This window comes from Sander vitreus, chromosome 5, assembly GCF_031162955.1.
Source record: "Sander vitreus isolate 19-12246 chromosome 5, sanVit1, whole genome shotgun sequence".
NCBI classification, from domain to species: Eukaryota; Metazoa; Chordata; class Actinopteri; order Perciformes; family Percidae; genus Sander; species Sander vitreus.
The window spans coordinates 16,249,904-16,272,287 of record NC_135859.1 but is presented as its reverse complement, the minus strand read 5'-3'; the positions used below and the strand labels follow the sequence as shown (position 1 = coordinate 16,272,287).

Below are 22,384 nucleotides of genomic sequence, written 5' to 3'. Positions count from 1 at the left end.
GCTCATGGGATTGAGAAATAAACGTTGACCTAAATTCTGAGGCGGTAGATTGAATTTTCTGTTAGCTGCCAGTTGTACTGCGAGATCTGTAAGGACCCTCAGTGGAATTCACAAAGTGTTGGACTCTGTTGTAAGTACCCTTGCAGTGAGCACAAAGTGCTATTCATAGTCCAGATACTTGAGACACTTGGCAAATTGAAAGCTCGTCCTTTGATTTTCTTAGAGTGTAAATGTCCTCACTAAAATAATGGCGAAGTCTCATTAGTGACGTCAGTAAAAACATCATCAACTCATCTGAAATAATCACAACTTCTGAATTTTACACAAACAGGCCACTATAGTAATTCCTGGAGTAGATTTTAATTCTTCTTTTTTGTACCTCCAATGCCCAGCTTGCTCATGTTTCATTCATTTAAGTTCACTTACGCGCACACAGCCCAGACTCCTGCTGGACATATTTGGTTTCATCTAAAAACGGACTTCATTGTTCACTGCAATGATATGGAACACAAACAGTATGTCTGTTGTCATGCCACAGTCCCGGATTATCTCCCACTTATCAGGTGCATTTTATTAAGGAGGCTGAATAAGTGGGCTGGCCCCGTTGGTCCTGTTAGCAGGTGGGGCGGGCCACAGAGCCACTCTGCATCTCCCAGTTTGTTACATAGACCTGCACACTTGAGCAGGAATCACAGCACAGTGTGTATGTGCAGAGGCAGAAGATGGGTTTTCTAACAACAGAAATGATGCAAAGGACTGCACTTTTTGTGACATTTGGGGGTTTGGTCACATCTCTGATCACCACCTTCCTTCCACTGTGGAAGACAATGAACTCTGACCTGAACGAGGTGGAGAACTGGTTCTCTGGATTGTGGCACACCTGCCTCTACACAGAGGAGGTGGGAGTTCAGTGTAAGGCCTACGAGTCCATCATGGGGCTGCCTATGGACCTGCAGATCTCCAGGGTGCTCATGTCAGTGTCTATTGCCACTGGAGGGTTGGCTCTGCTGGCTGCCTTCCCAGGACTGGAGGGGGTTGAGATGTGTGTGGGGCAGCCTGTCCTGAAGAGACGGCTCCTCATCCTCGGCGGGGTGCTGTCCTGGGTGTCGGGGCTCACTACCCTGGCTCCTGTCTCTCTTGTGGCCTACACAACTGTGGTGGACTTCTGGGATGAGGGTTTTCCTGATGTGATGCCACGCTGGGAGTATGGAGAGGCAATGTTCTCTGGATGGTTTGGAGGTTTGGCTTTGGTCATCGGAGGGACTCTCTTCTTTGTAGCTGTGTGCATGGGGGACTATGACCAGAGGCCACCAAGTGTGCCAAACAGCCCGCAGGCGAAGCACAGGACAAAGCACTACCTGAAGACAGAGGTTTTATAGATGACATATGCACATTCACATACTTCATATGGAGGTCTGTCAGCCTGTAGAGTGAACACATAATGACATTACTTGTTAAATACTTAAATACTACAGTAGCTCTATTTGTATGAAAAAGACAGGAATACAATTTCTGACTGAAGTAACATTAAAGCTACATTTGTTTTATTTGTTAATTTCTAAGTCAAATTGTAGACTACATCTTTTCTGTAATCTCTGTTTCTGGTTAACTATGAGATTGTCATCAGGTTTTGACAACTATTAAAGTAATGTGACATAAGAAACTGCAGTAGTTGTTATTCCTTTGAAGTCTACAGAGTCTGGAAAAATATAGAAAGGCTTTATTTTCCAGTAGACAGGCACCTATATAGTGTACATAAAACTTTTCTTTAAAATATTAAAGAAAGAATAATAATAACTCAAAAATAACCTGTTGAATTTTTTGTTAAAACTAGCTGTGGCGCCATGTTAATGTATTTCAGAACAGTTAAGTCTGATTATCAGGCCACTGGCTCCCAAATTGATTGACTTTTAATTGAAGGACATTTGACACTCTGTCTGTAGTACATCAGTAATGCTCGAAAAACAGGCTTCAAGTGAGAAAACTACAGTTTTTCCACATATAGGCTGCATATAGGCCTACTAACTCTTTTATGTACACCGGTGGCCTATATGATTAGCCTACATTACATATATATATGTGAACATATACTTGTGATTTAGAGTTGCATTTGTAATGATTTCTTTCTGATCTTTCTGATTTTGATTTTAGAGGTACGTTTGAAGAGTAAAATCTGGTTAAACTTTCATCACTGTAGCTTTTAAGTGATGAATGGGCACCTGAGAAATGTAACAAGTGGAGCAAATGCATCCCCATTATTTAATTAGGGGGAGCAAAGTTATAGTTTTGCTGCATTCCACTTTTTGTCTTTAAAAAAAAAAAGCTTATCATCAGTCCCTGCAATCAGGTGATTATATTTAAGCAGCCTATATCAATGATCACTTTACTATTTGCAGCAACTAACAAAAAACAGTGATTAATAAAAAAAACTAAACAACAACAACAACAACACATTTTTAGACCACCCTTTGAGTTGGTTCAGTCTAACCCGTCACTGATGATCGCTTGCCACAGCATGCTTTGGCTGTCAATCACAGTCTGTCAATCCCCACGAGTCCGCTGAGACTGTTTACAAAGGTAAGAAACATGCCATTTAGCTTAACTGCGATCATGGACTGAAAATAGAACATAGTAAAGTGGTGAAGTTAGTTTAATGTTTGACCATTGTTGATTTTCGCGGCGTTACCTTCAATAGCTCCGCGTCAGTGCGTCGATTTCCCCCAGTTTTAGGATATGTTGGAGAGCTTATTTAGGCAGACGTTTCACAGTTTTGATCAGCTTAAAATCACCAAAAATGACGATGTCTATCAACGTCACTATGTAGTTAGGGACCGTCGTAAAAGTGCAATACGACACATTTCAATCTTTGATAGCTTTTTTTGTTTTTTGTTTTTTACATAAATGTCTCAAACCACTGCCAAGTGTCACCCCTTGAACTTAGACTTAGACTTGTGAGTTTGTAAAAAGAAAAATTAAAAAATAGAAATACTCAGCAAATTATGGTTATCAGTAGCCTAACCATTGCCTGAAATATGCACATTTCAAGCATGTCAAAGCCAGTGACAAGGTCACCGAGGTCCAGATCTCTGTAATTATTTTCTTAAAAGGAAACCACTTCAGTTATTAATGAACTATCTGTGCAGGAGCCACACGCCTACCTGCAGCGCAAGTTGAAGTTAGCTAACCTTGCCACACAGCCCACCAAACGTTAACTCGCTGATGGGACAGTGATTCGGCTGTGGAAATGGGACGTTTTAAGTGTAACATGGCTAATATTTTGCATTAGCCCTGTTGATTTAATTATTTATTATAAAAAATAATATAAAATATGTTATTGTTTTTGTATTATTATTTATTTACTATTTTGGGATCTAATGTGGTAGGTGGCTGTTTCTTTAGGTGCTCTTAAGGCTGTTACTTTAGGGTTCTCAAGAGGTTAGGTGGTGTAGGAATACAGGAAATTCTATTTAAAATACCCCCCCACTCCAGATCCCCAGTTTGCTCCCCCATTTTAAAACATAACAAGGCACCCAAGACGTCATGAGTACCAAAAATATAGCAAAAATAAAAAAAAAGTTATTAGAAAATATACATAAAGATATATAGGCTAACAGTACACTAAATACCTTCTCTTCAGCCCCAGGAGCAGGAGTGAATAGTTTAACAGTAGTTGCATTCCAGTGCTGCAGCTCCTCTGTGTTAAATTTCGTTTCAGGGAGGGGGAATTTGGCACCGCCAGCTCCCAGTCCTTAATAGACTATTTGGCTTTGGTATACTGTTGTACATTGTGAAGATTATAAGTGATTTGGACATGTTTTGTCAGTTTCTTGGACATGTGATGTCACAAATCATGAAATGGTACAGAATAAATGAATGAGATCGGTTTGAATGAAGCTGTGTTGTGAATAACATGCCAATTTGCTTAAATGACACTCTGTTTAGCTCTACAGTCAGGTTGAATCTATCCTAATAACAGCTGACAATAATGTTTTGGCAGGCCATGATTTTATATTTTAGCCTATGAATAATTAATTTCACTAACACTCTCGCCTCTCTTAATCTGGGTTTTTGGATGCTGCAGCTCTCTCTGGCCCCTACAGAAGAGAGTCCTTGTGTAATTGAATTAAACTGAGTGAGATATCAGTGCCTTTCTGTGAGACCCTGATCAGTCCTCTTGTTGTACATGCCGCCTGCCCTGGCTTCCTTTCCATTGTTTTTACATGTGCTTGAACACACGTAGAGAGTAACACAAACATACTGACGCTGGAGCACATGTGCACGTGTCAGCTGTCAGCACACTGTAGAAATACAATCACTCCATGTGGCCAGTAGAAATCCCATTTGATAAATCTCCAGATTGATGATTAATTAAATGGTGGTAATTGATGGTAATTAAATATGAATTACTACCAGTTATCGTTTTTTCATTTAAACACATTAGAAAACAACATAAGGGTTGTTAATTTAGAATCTGAAACATCATCCTGGGTCTATGCTGCCATCATTTCCATAGAAATGAATCTGAAATTATCGGGTGAATGACCTTGTCCCAGCAGTGATTTAAAGGGGAGGCACAGTTCCTCCCACAGTGGGAGCATAAGGAATGGAAATATCTTGGGAGCTCTATAAGACTCAGTATACCTTTTTAATCCTGCTCCACCCAACCCCCCTGACTGAAACTGGAATTTACTGCACCAACTGCACTTTAACTCTTTCTCCCTGTGCAGCACACACTGAAAGAAGTGCAGCACACACATACTGTAAGTTCTTATAGTGTTTTTATAGTCTGCAGCAGTCTGGAGATTGGTTTTATATGTCTCCTCGTGGGCAGTATAGAGAGAGAGAGAGAGAGAGAGAGAGAGAGAGAGAGAGAGAGAGCGGGAGAGAGAGAGAGAGAGAGAGAGAGGGTACGGTGAGAATTCATGCTGTGTTAGCATCCCCTCAGCAACTCCATCAATACTGCATACAGCTGAGACACTGGCAAAGGTCCTCTGTGCTGCATTTGCAGGCTCGGCCACAGAAAGAGAGCAACTCCCACGACCGGTCTGCTCAGTCTGCTGCTGGAGGGGCGCTCTGCGGGGGGCTGAGCACACACACACACACACACACACACACACACACACACACACACACACACACACACACACACACACACACACACTCTAGAGCCTTTGCTGCATCAAGAGGCAGAAGAGGAGAGCGGAGGATTTGTATGGAGGGAAGCACATACTGGGAATACTCCAGTGGACGGAGCCAATCCCTTGGAGAGGGACAGGATTGTTAGGAGACTTGTGCTATTATGCTACCGTGCTCCGCAGTGGAAGCTGAGCACCAGGGAGTTTGACAGGATATTGGTGCACCTGCTCCAAGCACATTGGTAAGGTTTACTGTATTCATTCCTTTTACAGTCAGGGAAATATAGCTCTGTTTTATTAGTTCCCAATATGATGTGTTTATGCGATTCTCTGTGTACAGTCAGACGTATGTTTGCTGCATTTGTGCCCATACTTATATGGAAGTTGTTTGCTCTTTCAGATAACAGATCTTCCCTGGAGAACAATGTAGTGGCGCAGTAAATCACAATACCAGAAACACAGAGTAGATTTACATTTTTAACAGTTCTGTTACACACATGTAAAATAAGAGGGCTGATTACGTTTTTAATAGTTGGCACATAATTGTACCTTTTATGATGTTATGTGACAAATAAATTGATTGAACTCTTTAGAAAACTGGGAGAAAATGAAATATCACATTCTATTTCTTTCTATTTGTGTGTGTGTGTGTGTGTCGGTTTGTTTGTTTGTTTGTGTGTGTACATGCTGAGAAACCGGTCAATAGCAGACTTATTATATGGGAGCACAGCTCCTCTGTGGGGGTGTACACCTCTCTGTAAACCACAATTCTAGTTTTCCATGACATCATAGACAGGTTATCGCTCAAAGCAGCAGCAAATTGACCTGATAGATGTTGGTAGTTTTTGTTAACCAGCTTTAGGTTTACAGAAGAATATAATATACAGAATGTAAAGTTAAGGTCCACTTTTTAAAGAAAAAAATGGATAAAGTAATGCAAAATCTTTCACCTCGGTGAACTCCTTTGAGTGCCACGGTAAACAATGCTGAATGACGGTATAAGCTTTGTTTTCTAGAGCCACGTGGCATCTAACACTAAAGGTTTGGTTTTGAATTCCATTAAAAGCGTAACCATATGACCTCTGTAGCCTGTTAAAACGTAGGTCAGACTTAAGAAATATTTTTTTACACCCTTTACATACTGTATGGGACCTTATGAAGCTGTTGTCAGCTCTCCTGATCTTGCCTGTAACATGGCAATATCCACTAGCATTTGTCTACACAATACAAACATTCGTAGAAACTCGGTCAAGAATGGTGTGAATGAACTTGCTCACAGTGTATGATTGTGTCACGTACTAGAGCTTCTTAATGGGGATTGTGGTAATCCAATCCATTCTTTTATAGTTAGACACGTAGACAATGGAGTAAATAGAAATTAATCAAAAGCTTGTTGGCACATGCTGGTGACTCCATTCACGAAGGTGCACAAAGCTAACTTCAATCGTGGACTGAAACGCGTGTCTCCTTCCACTGTGAACGATCAAAATAAGAAATGCAGAAATAAGATCTTTATTGCATTTCAAAGACCCTCACACTTCCACCCATTTGTCCCTTAGATTGAATGCTTCCTTAAGATGACAGTAAACAAATAGATAACCACTAAGAGCCTGGTGAGAGAGCACTTTTGCTCAACAGTTTTTTTACGCAATCGAAAAACGTGCAAACTGAGTGAGGGAAAGAGGTGTGGTCAAAATGTCCTTTATCAACTGAGGATCAGAGAGTTGTAATCGTTAACTACAGGCTAACATACCTGCTAAGCAAGTGTTTGAATAAAACAGAGACCACCAATTTGGATTGTTGGAGGTGAATGAGCCACTGAACCAGCAGCTCTTCTTTTATTCAGTTGCTGCTGCAAATCCAGTATTTATTGGTGGATCAGGTTTGTCACTGGCTGGGAGGAATATGGGACATTTGCTGTATCTTTGCATTACAGAGCAAAGGTCTTCAGCTGCAAGATTCTTTCTAGAGATTTGTGAAGAATGATGTCCCTTGTTGACAATCTTTGTAGAGCAATATTCTTCTGTTGTAGAATAAGTTTTTTGTTTTTTGAATGATGATGGATGTAGTGCTCAACATTCCTGCTTTTTTCACTCACAGTCAGTTTATAGATCAACCTGCTCGCCACCAGCCAGGAGCTGCATTTCGCTAATTCTCCCCTCTAACATTCCAGTAACAGGTATTACATTTGTAGGGAAATGAGTGAAAGTGACAGCTTGTTTGCAGGCAGGATTAAGCACTGCTTGGGGACAGGCCCAACAGCGAGAAAGCGGGATCTGCGTCATATGTTGGGGGACCAAATCTGCTTAACCTACTTTAGTTTTTCACAAAATATCTCGGTGCTTGCTGGAACTCCAGGAAGGCAGCTCTTTGTGATCCAATTTGTTGTTCATCAAATGTATTAATTGACACGTGAGAGTGAAGCCTTCTCTCTTCGGGAAGTGGTTTGATATGTTGCTCTCTGTATTTAGTGAAACACAACATCAGAGGCTCTGCTGTGTTAACCTGCCTGTTAACTGAATGCAGGAAAATATTAGTGCTTGGCACAGATATGTGGATGTATATCACAGGAATACTGACCAAAAAGACATGTTGTGGAGATGCTCAATTTGGAAAATCTGATGTGATATTAGAGCCAAAAATCATCATTGGCTTTAATTTATTTTTTTGACTTTACATTACTTCCAGCAAAAACATGTTCAGCTAAATATGTCACAAACTATCAGTTGTGAAAGTAGTATTTAGATCCTTTACTTAACTAAAAGTACAAACAGAACACAACGTTATTTGTTCTGCAGAGGAATGGCCCGTGTGACTAATTTATTATTATATACAACATTATAAGATTGTTGATACTGATGCATCAGTTTTACTGTTGTAGCTGGCTGAGGTGAACTACTTAAAATCAGGCAGGCAGTTAAATCCAGATGATTAATGATGAGAAGAAAGAAGAACAAACATAAACATCTGAAATATCACAAGAGGTCTCAACTACACATTGCTTTTTTTAAGAGGTCACAGGCCAAAAAGGGTTGGGAATCACTGATTTTAATTTTTACAATGCATTGAAATTGTATTATTTTATTTCATTTTACTAACAATCTTAATCTGCAAAGTCACTAGTAATTATAGCTGTCAAATAAATATAGTTAAGTCAAAAGTTCAATACTTTCTTTTGAAAATATTACAAGTACCTCAAAATTATACTTAAGTACAGTACTTAAGTGACTTTCACCCACTGCAGTGCAAACAAATACATACAAGTTTTTGTGGCCAGTCAGAGATCTTTCCATTTCTCATTTGTTCTCAGGAACTTTTTCTTAGCAGCGCTCCATTCAACACTGCACACTTTTTTTCTTCTGTCAAGGACATTAAGATGTGCTCAGAATATCAAGCAGTCCTTTTGGTTGTACCTTAAAAGGATCATTTGGTGATGGATTGCACCATGTTGAGCCATACACCTTCCATCCCGGGTCTGCTCAGAATTATAGCAGCCAGTGCTCTGAGTAACTAACTACTGTATGTGTGGGTGAAATACCAGAGCTGGCAGAAATGCGAGGGCAACGTGGCAACAAAACAAGGGGGATTTTGAACCTCCAGGGGCCCCTGCTTCCCTTTAAAGCGCAGTGTGACGAGAAAGTTAATGGGTGTCGAAGTGTAGTTAATATTTAACGGTTTCCCATGAAATATGCATGAACAAAGGTAACAATGTTTGTGGAAATGTTCCTAATTAACACAATTGCTTCTTTTAAAGCACTAACATGTTATATAGACACACACACACACACACACACACACACACACACACACACACAGAAAATAATCTGGCAGTCTAATCCAGACACTAATGGGTGCCAAATGTTTTGTCAATTTGAAAGACAAAATTGTAAATGAAAAACTAAAATTAGAAACTGAAAGCATTTAAAAAAACTTTTATTTCTTATAAAAACTCATATCATGACAACAGAATAAAAGACTCATGCAAACCAACGATACACAGATCAGTCTGGTGTATATGTGTGTGTGTGTGTGTGTGTGTGTGTGTGTGTGTGTGTGTGTGTTTGACAACGTCATTCCCTCTGTCCGTGCAGATTATGTGGAGGAGCTGACGTGTGCGATGGCCAGCCTGTACCTGCAGGTTCTACACACAGCTCTGTGTTATTGTTACCTCCCAACCAAGCAGCCCAGCCCAAGGATCTGACTGCACCTCCCCCCCCTCCCTCCCTCCCTCCCTCCCCCTGGGAGTCCCTCAACCCTAGGCCCACCATGGGAGGATGCTTCTCCAAACCCAAACCAGGTAACCAACATTTCTTTCCCCCAAATCTCAATAAGGGGTAGATGGGTTTAGTTTGAAAGGAAACAAACACCAAACAAGCACAATTACAGCTAGTGCAGGTGATGAAAAACAGGTGTTTCTAGAGTACTCTCACCTACTGTTAAGCTTACGCTTGAACCAGAAATGAACCCACTAGGCAGAGAAAGGCAGGTTTAAATGGTTTATTAACAAAAAAAGGAGAATTGCAAAAATGGGGCTCAACGGGGAAGCTGGGCGTAGAAGCAGATTGTCGGCAGTCTGGGAGGATATCTGAGTGAAGGCTGAGATATACAGGAATGAGGCAAATGGGCAGGTGGAGCGTGGCAGGGCTGAAGAGGACAAAAACAGAGCAACAGGTCAGACAAGCTGGGTAACAAAAACAAGCAGTGAGCAAAAATGCAAGCTAGCAGGAAAAAAAGGTTTAAAGATAAGCTGAGATACCACTGTAGGTACGATGACGAACCGACGAGGAGTGGAGTGAGAGACCGGTTTAACCCTCTGAGGAATTTATTTACTATTTGATTCATATATTACACTATTTTTGTGAACCCAATACTTTTGTAAATTCATTTCAAGCACCAAAACAATTGAGTTTAGTTTTGTTTTCACAGGAGATTTGAGAAATTTCAAAAAGCGAACATCAACCTTTCAGCTTTAGGGCCAAATTATCTCTTTATACATCGCTCTGGAACAAATTTGGGCCTCAATTAAACACATGGGGATCAGTTATATACAAATTCCCCTAAAAGGTGAATTAAAAAAAATACGTAAAAATGCCCTTAGACCTCAGAGGGTTAAATACTGCAGCAGGAGGCGATGGCAATCAGTGCTGAGGGCTTGCAGGTGGTTGATTGAACTGACAGGTGAGTGGGAGCAGATTGGCCACGCCCAGCCTCTCACAGAGACACAAAAACAAAGGGAAAGCTGCAGATACTAACGTCCACAGAGGGAGGACAAAATAACTAACTTGCTTTCAGTATATCTAGTAGGGCTGGGCAATATGGTTGAAATAATTCTCACAAAATGTCAGCAAAATCACTTATAAGATACAATAATCAAAGTGACGTTCAAAGCAACGAACTGTTGCATGACGTGAGAGCAAACTCCTTGTATTTATAGCATGAAACTTAAAAACTAATTTAGTTAATCTTCCTTCTTTCTTTATTTGGACAACATACATTTGTAGAACAACAACATGGTAACATAATATCATCACATTATTATTCTACTAAAAAGTCAATCAATTATAATATTGAATTATAGCCCTAATTTGCTGTGTTGTGTGCAGCTGGATTATTAGTAGTATTGTTTCTATTTATTTAAAGAAATGTAGATTAAAGTTCTGAGTATTTAAAAATGGAGAATGCTTAGAGTTTAGAGTAATTTGCAAAAGTGGCTTCTTTTACAAATATTTTCTACTGTTAATGTATTTTAAATAAAGGTTTCATAAAATGGCAGTCCATGGAAAATGTAGGTATAATACAGTGATAATAGACAAATACATTGAATCCATTGAAATACTTTACTGTTCATACAGGGAAGACACTCAGTCAATCAATCATTTTTTTAATGTCAGTGAATCTAGCTGAAAACGGGTTTCCACAGTATTTCTTAAAAAAAAGATTTATTTAGAGTTTGATCAGTTTGCATCATTTTCAAAGCTACATACCGCCTCCAAATCCTTTTATGCATGTCATCTCAAATCCAGCCTCCTCTGTTTGTACCATGTTTTGTGTGTGGGAGGAATTTTAATGTGGCATCTTTGGTCAAGAGGATTACATACTGAGACATGAATATCAAAATACGACACTGTGTGTGTATCCATATCAGTGTTAGCATGGCTTGGAGCTACCACGCTTTATTGTGGTCTTGCAGGTGATAATAACACACTGTACTTCTGACTCAGGTGTATGGAGACACAAACGCTTTGAGATCAAATCATCTGTTCAATGCATCACGTGGAGGTGGAGTGAGAAAGATGAGGGACTAGTTGTCTGCATACAAATGATGGTACCGAGGCTGCTGACTGTAAAAAGTCAGTGTCTACTGTAGTGTTTTTCTTGAATTTTTGAGAAAGGAGAGGCTTGGTCCAATGAAGATTAACAAAATGATTTAATAAGAAAATGGCATGACAAAACAAGTTTTATGCTGCAGCGGACTGAAAAGATTTTCTCCCTTGTGGATTCACATTTTACAGTTCCTAACGACCCTCCGCTTGTTCACTATATTCTCCTGGACATGTGGGTGGTTCCTTTTCCCCATGTGAACCATTCCCATTGGTCCTTCGATGGCACGGTGGCATGTTGGGTGCATCTCATTGATTTTCTTCGTCGCCCAAATAAGGAGGGCATACCTCTAACATAATGCGTGTTTGATGTTACTCTCGAACATAGATGAAAGGTTCTAACGTGTGAATGTCCATTCCTTTGACGTTTACAAAAACAAATATCCCCGGTCTAATCTAGTCAGCACGACAGCAGGGGTTGGCTCCAAGACAGATTCTTCCTGCCGTGTGATAAAAGCAGGGCTGCCCCCTTGACCATTTGGAACAAAGACCGACATGATCTAATTATCTTGAGAAACTTAGGAATCAGTATGAAACAGAAAGATATTGATTGGGTCTAACAGTATTGATACAATCCTTCCGCCTTAACCCAGCTGCAGCGTATATTGTGAATACAAAACATAAAAGTACATTGATATCACATAAGATAAGATAAAATAGACTTTATTAATCCAGCACTGGGGAAATTACTGTGCTACAGCAGCTCAAAAGAAAAAATGTACACACATCAGAATAACACAAATACACATTAAGTGGGCAAAGGCGAAAATGAGGAACTGGCAGAGCAGCTCAGTGCTTTATAATTCTTCTGATCACTGATACTTTAATGGTATCCATGTTAGAAGTTAACCAAGTCTTACCTCAGTTTTATAGTAGGCCTATATTTTAAGTCTCATAACATTCAGCTTAGACATATGTTTAATATGAATATCCTCGCCATCAAAGTATCAAAATAAAGTAGAGTTCCGGGTCCGTGGTGATGATGTTTACTATCTACAGGTATCTGAGGAGAGAGATTTACTGCTCAGTACTGGAACTGAGTTTGTGAATGAATGAACTATCCAGCTAAAAACGTTTCTCCAGCATCTAAAACACAAAAGTCCTAGTCCAGGGCTGAAGTCACTTATAGGTTGAAATCAATCAAAGAATTACATTGATCAAAGATAATATTAATATTTTTAACTTTCCAGAAAGAATATAAAAGCCTATTCTGAGACCTAAAATTGAAATAAAAACGTGTATTAACAGAAGTAATAGTAGTATTAATGTTATCTGATCACTAACTAGGGTTAGGGTTAGTAATTTGGCACCCTGACAGGGTGTTCGATGGAGAGAGAACTTGTAGACATGGCTCATCACTCTCCTCATTTGCATAAGAATGTGAAGAAATACAGAAAGGTTATACTGTGATATTATACATAAGCATCTAAACACCCTGTGCTCACTCACAGCTTAATAACATGTCCTTATTAAAGCTCTAAACACTACATATACAAATAAAAGCATTGCAGAAAATATTTTGGTACACATTTGGTTCCACACCAGATAACATTTTAGCACAGATTAAATGAAGCATCAGTGTGGTCAGGTCCCATTTAGCAGCAGATATTCAGCAGCATCTAGAGATTCTCTTCAGCTGTGGAAATCTCTCTCTTTCTTTTCTCCTGCAATTGCTCTCTCTATTATGATTTTCCATTGATTTTAATTAAGACTTGCTCAGCAGGAGAAAATTCCAGCCAGATTACTGTGTAAGAACCGGATGATCAGCACATTTTTCCAGCCGGACAGATAAAGCCTGCTGCAGTGAAAAAGGAGTTACACAACCATTTCTTAATGTTCAGAAATATAAACCCAACAGCAGCGCATCAGATGTCTTGAAAGAAAACGGAATATCTCCACAATACAACTAAGTTATAGCCTGTTTTCGTTAAGCAGCAAAAAACTTCTGTTTTGTTTTTTGTCAGTTTCTTTTATGGAAATCGCATTATTTAAGTGATCGTTACCCTTTCAAAATCTACATTTTGCAGCTTAGTAAATTGATTTAGATTGAGACAGATTTAGATGTAACTGATAAATGTGTGATTTGTTTTAGAAATTAGTGGCAAAACGTTGAGCTACCTGTCTAAATGTATTCTGATCTTCCACACCATAACTCTAGTAAATATGGAATGAGTAGCAACAGCTTTAAAGTATGTTTAGCACTGCTCTGCATAGGAACGTTTTGGTGCTTTGCATGACTGATGTCCTGCTGCTTAGAAGACAAAGTGTGGTGTATTTTAATAGCAATTAGAATATCTGGATTTATATTGAATGTTGATCAATTAAATGATAGCTGTAATTATACTCGCTAGAAGCTAGAAAGGAAAATAAAAGAAGACAAGGTTGCTCTCACACATGTCTCCTCTCACCTGCTTCCTATTTTCATTTGTTTCAGTAGTGGAGATGTCAGACTCAATTTGTCCCAAAGTCTCTCCTAGCTGAAAGGCAAAATACTTTTCCAAAGCAATGGTGAAGAATATTAATATAATAACAGAGGACAGGTATACAGGAATAATAGTGCAATCCACTGGTGATAGTCTGCCAATGTTACTTAAATAATTTGAAAGCTTCACAGCATCATTGCTGACATGCAAGTGTTCAGTCATGCAGTTTCAGACGTTTTCTGAGTAAGATGTGTTTGTGTTGTGCAGTTGAAGTTAAAGTGGAACTCTCTCTCCTGGAAAAAGAAAAAGAGGTGGATGGGCTGTCACCTAATGGCAAAGCGAGTCCCTTTGCTGACAGCAGACCTAACGGGGCCCTGGGACACGGCTCTGATGATGACTCCACCCCGCTCCCCCTCTACCACAAACCACGGGACTATGTGGAGGCCTCCGTCTGTCATGTTAAAGATCTGGAAAACGGACAGTAAGAAAATGAAAACTTTTTTTTTTCTCTGTTCACCCAAAACACACATACTCACGCACACATGCATGATGAGGTAAATAAGGTGTTGCGTACTCTTATGATGTACACCACACAAACGTTAATTTAAAGCGAAAAACATATTAGAGTGAAATGAAGCTCAAGAAACCAGAAGGATATAAGGTCACATCCTAAAGGGACACAAAAACAAATATTTTCATGCATCAGAGATGAATCTGTACCAGCGTATATGTTGACTTCCTGACTACCTTCTGTAAAAAGTTACATTGTCTTGTCTTTAATGCACAAATTACTTTCATGATTGTCATTCACATGTTTTTGTGTGAACTATTACTTTAATTAATGTTGTTGTTGCTACCAGAGTGTAGCTTAAATAGATAAAGGTAAGTTGTAGCTGTAGTTCTGATGCATGACATTTTTCTTCCAGGTTGTTTTTCACCTGTCGACTTTGTTTCCTCTAAAGGATTTAATCATAATTCAGTGAATTTGCGTGTGTGTGTGTGTGTGTGTGTGTGTGTCAGGATGCGAGAGGTTGACTTGGGAAGTGGCAGAGCTTTGTTGATCAAAGAACACGGGGAGTTCTCCGCCATGGCCCACAAGTGTCCACACTACGGAGCACCTCTGGTCAAAGGTGAGTAATATATTTTTTTAGGTATAATCTTTTTTTTTTTTAACAAACTTAATAATATACATTATTATATACTTGATTTGTAATTTTCTGTCCTTCCAGGTGTGTTGTCAAAAGGACACGTGCGCTGTCCGTGGCACGGTGCGTGCTTCAACATTGCAACAGGAGACCTCGAGGACTTCCCCGGGCTGGACAGCCTGCCTACCTTCCAGGTGACCTTCCCCGCTGGTGCTGTCTCTTAACACATTCCCTGCTTTATCATGTCTCTAAGCACCATCAAAAAGTGTACATATCGCTCATCTCTGTTTGCTCCAGGTCAGAGTTGAAAAGGACAAGGTGATCATTCGTGCAAACAAGCAGGTAACGAGAGGAAGAATGTGGAGAATTTATGCAGGAAAATAAACAAACCACCTGATTAATCTTCTTTTTTATTTATTTTTTACATTTCCAGGCTCTTCAGTCACAGAAAAGGTCCAAGCCCATGGCCCGATGCTCAGCAGTTATTAACTCCAGCATGGGCTTCAGCCATGTTCTCATTATTGGCTCAGGTCAGTGTGTTTCTGTCCCTCGAACAACAAGATTCCAGCTGTATTTGACTCTCTGATTAGCAGCATCTCCCTTCACTGTCTCTTTTCCAATATTATTTTCCTTGTTTATTGTGACCTGCAGGTCCAGCAGGTCTGGTGTGTGCAGAGACACTGAGGCAAGAGGGCTTCACTGACCGCATCGTCATGTGCACCATGGACAGACATCCTCCATATGACAGGCCTAAACTGAGTAAGGTTTGTACACAGACCCTGAACACATAAACTGAGACAGAACTGAAATCTGCCAAGAAAGTTATGTAACAGACTGCACAGGAGCTGCTTCGGTCAGAGGTGCTGAAACAGGAGCTCTTACGGGGACAGCTACACTTCACAGCAACAGAGATTTAAAGAACCTTGACTTGTGCAGAAGTAAACAGACATAACTGAACCCAAACTGACGTGACTTTCCATTGCCATGAAAAGCTTTAAAAGTGATTATTATTAATTGGCTTACAGTTATCCAGCTTTTGGAGATTGCTTTTGGATTCAGGGATTTTTGTTGTTTGATGTACTCAGCACTAACTTGCTGACCCTTAGTCCTTAGACAGCACAGCAGAGCAGCTGAGATTGCGCTCCATGGAATTCCTGCAGGATCATGATATTGAACTGCTCACAGAGAAAGAGGTGAGAGGCGGTAACATCAGATCAATCAATTCATTAATTAGATCTAGATCGGTCTTTGGCAATTTCCACACAACGCATAAACCTGTATGACCCTGCCATGTGTGTTTTAGGCTGTGGCGATAGATGTGAAAACACGTTCTGTGACCTTTGAAGATGGCTTGAGGATGGAGTACAGGAAACTCTTTATTGCTACAGGAAGCAAGTAAGGACAAAAACGTTGTACGATAATTAAGCAGCTGAGATGAATGATTAAACTGACATCTGATTGCTTCCACTTCTTGCTTGAAAGACCCAAACCAATGATCTACAAAGGCAAGGACGTCAGGAACGTGTTTCACCTCAGGACGCCCGAGGACGCTAACAGCATAGCACGGCTGGCAAACAACAAGAACGCTGTGATTGTGGGAACATCATTTGTTGGTGAGAAAAAGACACATTTATAAACACATTCTTCTCATTTGTACTGATTAAGAGGAGTGACACATTAAGGGGATAAAACACCAGAAAGTGAGTTAGTAATGTCACAATGAGATCTGGGCTCGTATTTATGAAACCTTGAAAAATTACACTTAAGAATTGTCCAAAGAGCCACATTAAGAAGTAATAGCTTTCTTTCTAATCTAGTCTAATCTAATCTTTCTTTCTTCTTTTTTTTTTAGATGTAAATAGTGGTTTCCAATAAAAATGTATGGAATTTTACAATACATACTTTAAATGGCCTTTTCTCAAAATGAGTTTTTTTTTTATCATACTCTGAGCCAGAAATCTCCACTTCAGTAGCATTTACATGCATCCAGTTCTATTCCCATCTATATTCTGAATGTTTATACAGAGGGGTTTGTTCATGTATCATTCATAGCTGGATTTATAGAACATTTTATTTCTAAAAATATGGCTGTTGACAGTATCTTCTGATTTATGAAGTGATGAAAAGAGATATCTAAATTATTCCATTCATTTATTCATTTTTTCTCTTGTTTTTGTCTGTATCATCATGCATTAATTACTACACATATGAACTGTATCCTGTTATTGTGTTGGCAGGTATGGAGGTGGCTGCAGCTCTAACTGACAAGGCCCACTCTGTCTCTGTCATTGGGATCGAGACAGTCCCCTTTAAAAAAGCTCTCGGAGAGAAAGTAGGGAAAGCCATAATGAAGGTAGGGACACAGTCATGGTACAACATCAAGCACCTCCAGAATACTATCATCGTTAGTCTCTCGGGGAATGAAAAAAAATGCCACTACTTAAAATGCAAATCATCAATTTTTCTGGGAAATACTCCAGCAAGACCACATGGTAACTGTGTTTGTGTTGTGTTTTGTCTTCGGCAGCTGTTTGAGGTAAACAGGGTGAAGTTCTACATGCTGAACGAGGTGGCAGAGATGATTGGCCATCATGGACAGGTATTCAGAAAGTGAGAGAAACAGCATGACATGATGCTCAGCAGCACTGCCCTCGCTTGTTTAAAGCTGCAGCTGGTAACCTTTTTAAAAACAACTTTTTTTGTCATATATGCTGAAGCTGTCACTATATCCTGACAGTAGCACATGAGACAGGTAATCTGTGGAAAAATGATGTTCCTCTGCCTTCTCCTGGTGCTCCTAATGGCATTTGCAAAATTCCAACGCACCCAAAGGAAAACAAGCAATCACTGTTTAGCTGGTGACCAGTGCAAACCTACAAAGTACAGTACACTAGAATATGTTTCTGAAAACATTTTGACACTGCGTTAGGGACTCCTCGGCTCTGATTGTTTTTTTCCTTCAGGCACGCTGGAATCTTGCAGATGCCATTAGGAACACCAGGAGGAGGCAGAGAAACATCTTTTTTTTCACAGATTATCTGTCTCGTGTGCTACTGTCAGGATATAGTGACAGTTTTAGCAAGTATGACAAAAAAAAGGATTTTTTTTTATAAAAGTTACCAACTGAACCTTTAATCCATGATGAAAATTAGTTGGAAAAGAAACAAACGAATATTAACCAAATAAAAACTATTTGGTGTGTGTCAACTCTCAAATTATTCCAAGATTTTGATTCAAATGCTTTAAAACTCTGAGGTTGTGTTTGAAAAATCTCCCTATTACTATATCATGCACTACATACTCAGTAGTTTACGCTATAGTGAGCAGCAAATTAAGAATCAACCACTCTAATTTTGACAGAAAATTGTGTACTGTATTGTATGTATTGTGTTCACAGTGTGTAATAAGTAAGTAAGAGGGGGTCAGAAAAAGGTTTTTAGAGGTTGTAAGGGTAATCTCCTGAATAGAAGTGTCAAAACTGTTTACATTATTCATATTTAGTACATGGCCTGGACATTTTGTTTTTCCTGTTTACACAGCTAAAAGAGGTGGTACTAAAGAGTGGGAAAGTTCTGCGGGCAGATGCGTGTGTCATCGGAGCAGGTGATGTCAACGACGACGCAAAATGTACCTTTTAAAAATCTGTCCTCATAATCTGCAGTGATAAGGGATGAGAGGATGAGACTCCCTTTTGATAAACTGTAGCAGCTCCATATTTAATCTGTTTTCTCTTATGTCTCTCAGGAAGTATTCCTGCAACGGGCTTCCTGAAACAGAGCGGCATCCACATGGACTCCAAGGGCTTCATCACTGTCAACAAGGTATCTTGCAAAGGACTGAAGCCTTAGTGAGTGTTTTGACCCATGTTGTTAACACCTTTACTTTCTCTCAGATGATGCAAACAAGTGCTGAAGGGGTCTTTGCGGGAGGAGATGTGGTGGTGTTTCCTTTCCTACCACGCAACAACAAGAAGGTGAACATCCCTCACTGGCAAATGGCTCATGTACACGGTGAGTGTGTTATCCTGACTGCATTTCTACTGCATATCTAATATATATATATATATATATATATATATATATATATATATATATATATATATATATATATTAATATTTATAATTGACTTTGATAAGGATTTAGGTGCTGAAAGACAAGCATGTAAATGTGTCTTGTTTTCAACCTTACTGACAGGAAGGGTGGCAGCTCTCAGCATGATGGGCAGAGCCGCTGAGATCCAAACTGTACCTTACTTCTGGTCAGCCATGTTTGGGAAGACCATACGCTATGCAGGTAGATATCTGTCCATTTTCAAGGGTGTTGTTATGATGCAGACATGCTGTAAGAGAATGATCAGAGGTAACACCACTGCCATCTAGCTGTGAAAATATGACTAAAGACCTAAAACTGAGAGCCTGAATTGGACTGTTGTTGACACATACACACATATATGTGTATACTTTTTAATTTGTGAAGGTTACGGTGAAGGATTCGATGATGTCATAATACAAGGAGATCTGGATGAACTGAGATTCGTGGCGTTTTACACCAGGTAGGTTTTATTTTTTACAATCTTAAATAAACAAAAAATGTATATGTACTGTAGATGAATATTTGGTTTTAACTTGTGTTATCTTCACTCTGTATTTATTTTAGTCTTGAATTGTGACTCCCCATCTAGTTTCTGATTGTTTCCTCCTCTGTCCCACCCATAGGAGTGAGGAGGTGGTTGCTGTTGCCAGCATGAACTATGATCCCATTGTATCCCGAGTGGCAGAGGTCTTAGGATCTGGAAAGACGATTAAGAAACGAGATGTGGAGTAAGTCTCCTTCAAAGACTTAAATCTGGACCTGGTTACAAAAGCTGTTATGTTCTTTAGGTTTCTCAGATCTTACTCTGAAGAAAAACATGACACATGTTATCACTCTGACTGAAAACACAGAGTTTTGGAGCTTGTAAATCACATGGAAAGTATTATAAGACTATGGCTTATTAAAACTACACGTCGTCAGAGTACTACAGAAAAATAATTTAGCTTAATAAATACAGTGACGCTTTATTTTACAGGTTATGTAATTTCATAATGATTTCTGCGGATGTTCCCTAGAAAAAAAAACAACACTGTAATTTAATACTTATTATAGGGAAAAGAGTAGGCAATAGTATAGGCAAAGTTCTAAAACTGTATATTAGATACCCACTAATTTATTTGTCATAAAGAAAGCAGTTATTAATTTCTAGAGAAATAGCTGATAACACTTTACTTTAACACCCCTATCAAGGATTAATAAGCACATATAAACACTTAATACATTCTTTATAACACACTATGTTGTACACATATTATTTCATATCGTATCATATATTTTTTAAGTGTTTATACATGTATTATAAATCATCAACAGTCAACCAATACATTGATAAACACTAAAAATGTCCTTATATTTGCATTATAATATCTTTTAGTGTGTTAGAAATTGTTTATGCTAATAAATGCTAAATTGGGAGGGAGGATTAAAATAAAGTGTATGTGAAAATGAATTGCTTGTTCAGCAGACTCGCTGTGCACTGACTAAAAGAATCGAGGTTGCACTAGGAAATAATTGTAAACAATTAATTTCCCATATAATTAGTATGACATAACATATTTCAAAGTTATTTAGATATCTGTTCCTTCATTATTAAATGTGTATATTATTAGCAAACTGGACCTGTAACATAAAGTGACACACACTGATATCATGTTGCTGTACTTATTGTTATAGCATACATTTCTGCCTGTTTTGTCACTGTGTTTTTGGTCTAATTTGACTGTAGTGTCCCTCCTGTTTTTCATTTCTAATAATGCAAACTCAATATTTGAAGGATGTTAGCACGGCTTGGCAAGTACGGACAAATATGAGCTTTTTCTATTTTCCATTTCACTCATATTGACCATGTGTAGGTAGCACTAGATGTGATAAACATGTACGTGTGGATGCTTGTCTCACAGCGGTTTTTTGGGGGTTTGCAGGACTGGAGACATTTCCTGGCTGATTGACAAAGGCTCTCAATGACTTCACATCTGAAGGACAGACCCAAAGTCCACTAGACACCTCAATATGGACACTTATGGTGCTGAGCAGCTATCCCGGTCTGGACACACACAAACACACACACTCTGGGGACAGGAGCGTATCTGTTGGAGACACACTTTCCTGAGGACGATACTGAAACTTGCTTTTGTTCCTGAGAGACACTCTAATGTGACAAACAGAGCCATACACGTTCTGAATACATCGAATCGCTGTGTTGGCAGGTCTTTACAACAATGTTGTAACGCTTCACAAACAAAGCAATTTTGGATTCTGCCTCTGTGCTGCTGCAAGATGTATCTACTTGTACACTTTGTTTATAAGATGCCAGGGATGGGCATTGGCATTTTTTTGTACAAATAACATTGTATATAGATATAATCCTGAATGCACTGTAACAAAATAAGAACATACAATTTCAACTGAATTTTTCTAAACAGCTTTGGTTGTATGCTCGCATACATGCCTTAGATCTGCATGCTATAATTTACTATAATAGGAGTTAAAAATAAGTCCCTAAACAGAGAGTTTTCAGTCTAGATGCATCAGCAAACAAAGTTTAAATCTGCCAAAAACAAAGTGCAGAAGAACCGTGAATGCGGCTTTAACAGACTCACTTACACACACTTGCGGTTTTAATTCGTAATAAATGACAATTTCTAGAATAACAACATATTTGTATTGGTTGCCATGCTGCTGTAGTAGATTGCACAAATAAAATTCAAATTATACTTTGATCAACCACTAGTGCTTGCATGATAGAATTATGAATTTTCTAGAGAATATCACCCATTTAGACAAATCCAGTAGTAGTTTAAAGGTTATTTTTGATAGCGGTCACCTCCATTGGGATATTCTTTGTTACTAACTCAGGGAACTGAGGGTTGTCGCCTGGGCTTACAGGCAAAATAAGCAAAAATGTATTTGTGCTTTAATATTTTTTCCCAGTTATTGTAATTTCACCACTTCTCTCATGTTCATTCATAACGGCTTGGAATGGTTGTAACACGGATGCTTGATTACATCCTGGCGTGCTGATGTAATCCCTGACACACGAGTCAACTCAGCGTTTTAAAAAGCATCTTTCTTCCTACAGAGAAGCCTGGAAGGGCATTTTTATAACTGAACTTTGAAATAAAAGTCTTCCAACAACAGGTAGTCACTACTTTACAAAACGTCTCATTCTCTATGTTACTCCACCTGTTGTTTATGTGCGCATTCTTAAC

At 39.1% G+C, this 22,384-nt stretch overlaps 2 protein-coding genes across 3 annotated transcripts; both read left to right on the top strand.

Moving 5' to 3' along the window:
• The first annotated feature begins 42 nt into the window (after positions 1 to 42).
• cldn26 (claudin 26) lies at positions 43 to 1,876 on the top strand. Its single transcript, XM_078250646.1, has one exon. The coding sequence runs from the start codon at positions 723 to 725 to the stop codon at positions 1,377 to 1,379; it is 657 nt and encodes a 218-aa protein (XP_078106772.1). The 5' UTR covers positions 43 to 722; the 3' UTR covers positions 1,380 to 1,876.
• Positions 1,877 to 2,476: 600 nt separating this feature from the next.
• On the top strand, positions 2,477 to 22,312 carry aifm3 (AIF family member 3). 2 transcript variants are annotated; one of them, XM_078250638.1, is made up of 20 exons: positions 2,477 to 2,577; positions 9,227 to 9,432; positions 14,206 to 14,419; positions 14,959 to 15,068; positions 15,168 to 15,277; positions 15,381 to 15,425; positions 15,517 to 15,613; positions 15,735 to 15,847; positions 16,190 to 16,276; positions 16,387 to 16,478; positions 16,566 to 16,696; positions 17,321 to 17,436; positions 17,611 to 17,682; positions 18,623 to 18,686; positions 18,828 to 18,904; positions 18,976 to 19,093; positions 19,278 to 19,376; positions 19,560 to 19,635; positions 19,799 to 19,903; positions 21,098 to 22,312. In XM_078250638.1, exons 2-20 carry the CDS (start codon positions 9,402 to 9,404, stop codon positions 21,138 to 21,140), a joined length of 1,800 nt encoding a protein of 599 aa, XP_078106764.1. In that variant the 5' UTR covers positions 2,477 to 2,577; positions 9,227 to 9,401; the 3' UTR covers positions 21,141 to 22,312. The 2 variants fall into 2 exon arrangements, with proteins under 2 accessions (XP_078106764.1, XP_078106765.1); XM_078250639.1 differs by lacking the exon at positions 2,477 to 2,577 and adding an exon at positions 4,964 to 5,377.
• The last annotated feature ends 72 nt before the right edge of the window (positions 22,313 to 22,384 follow it).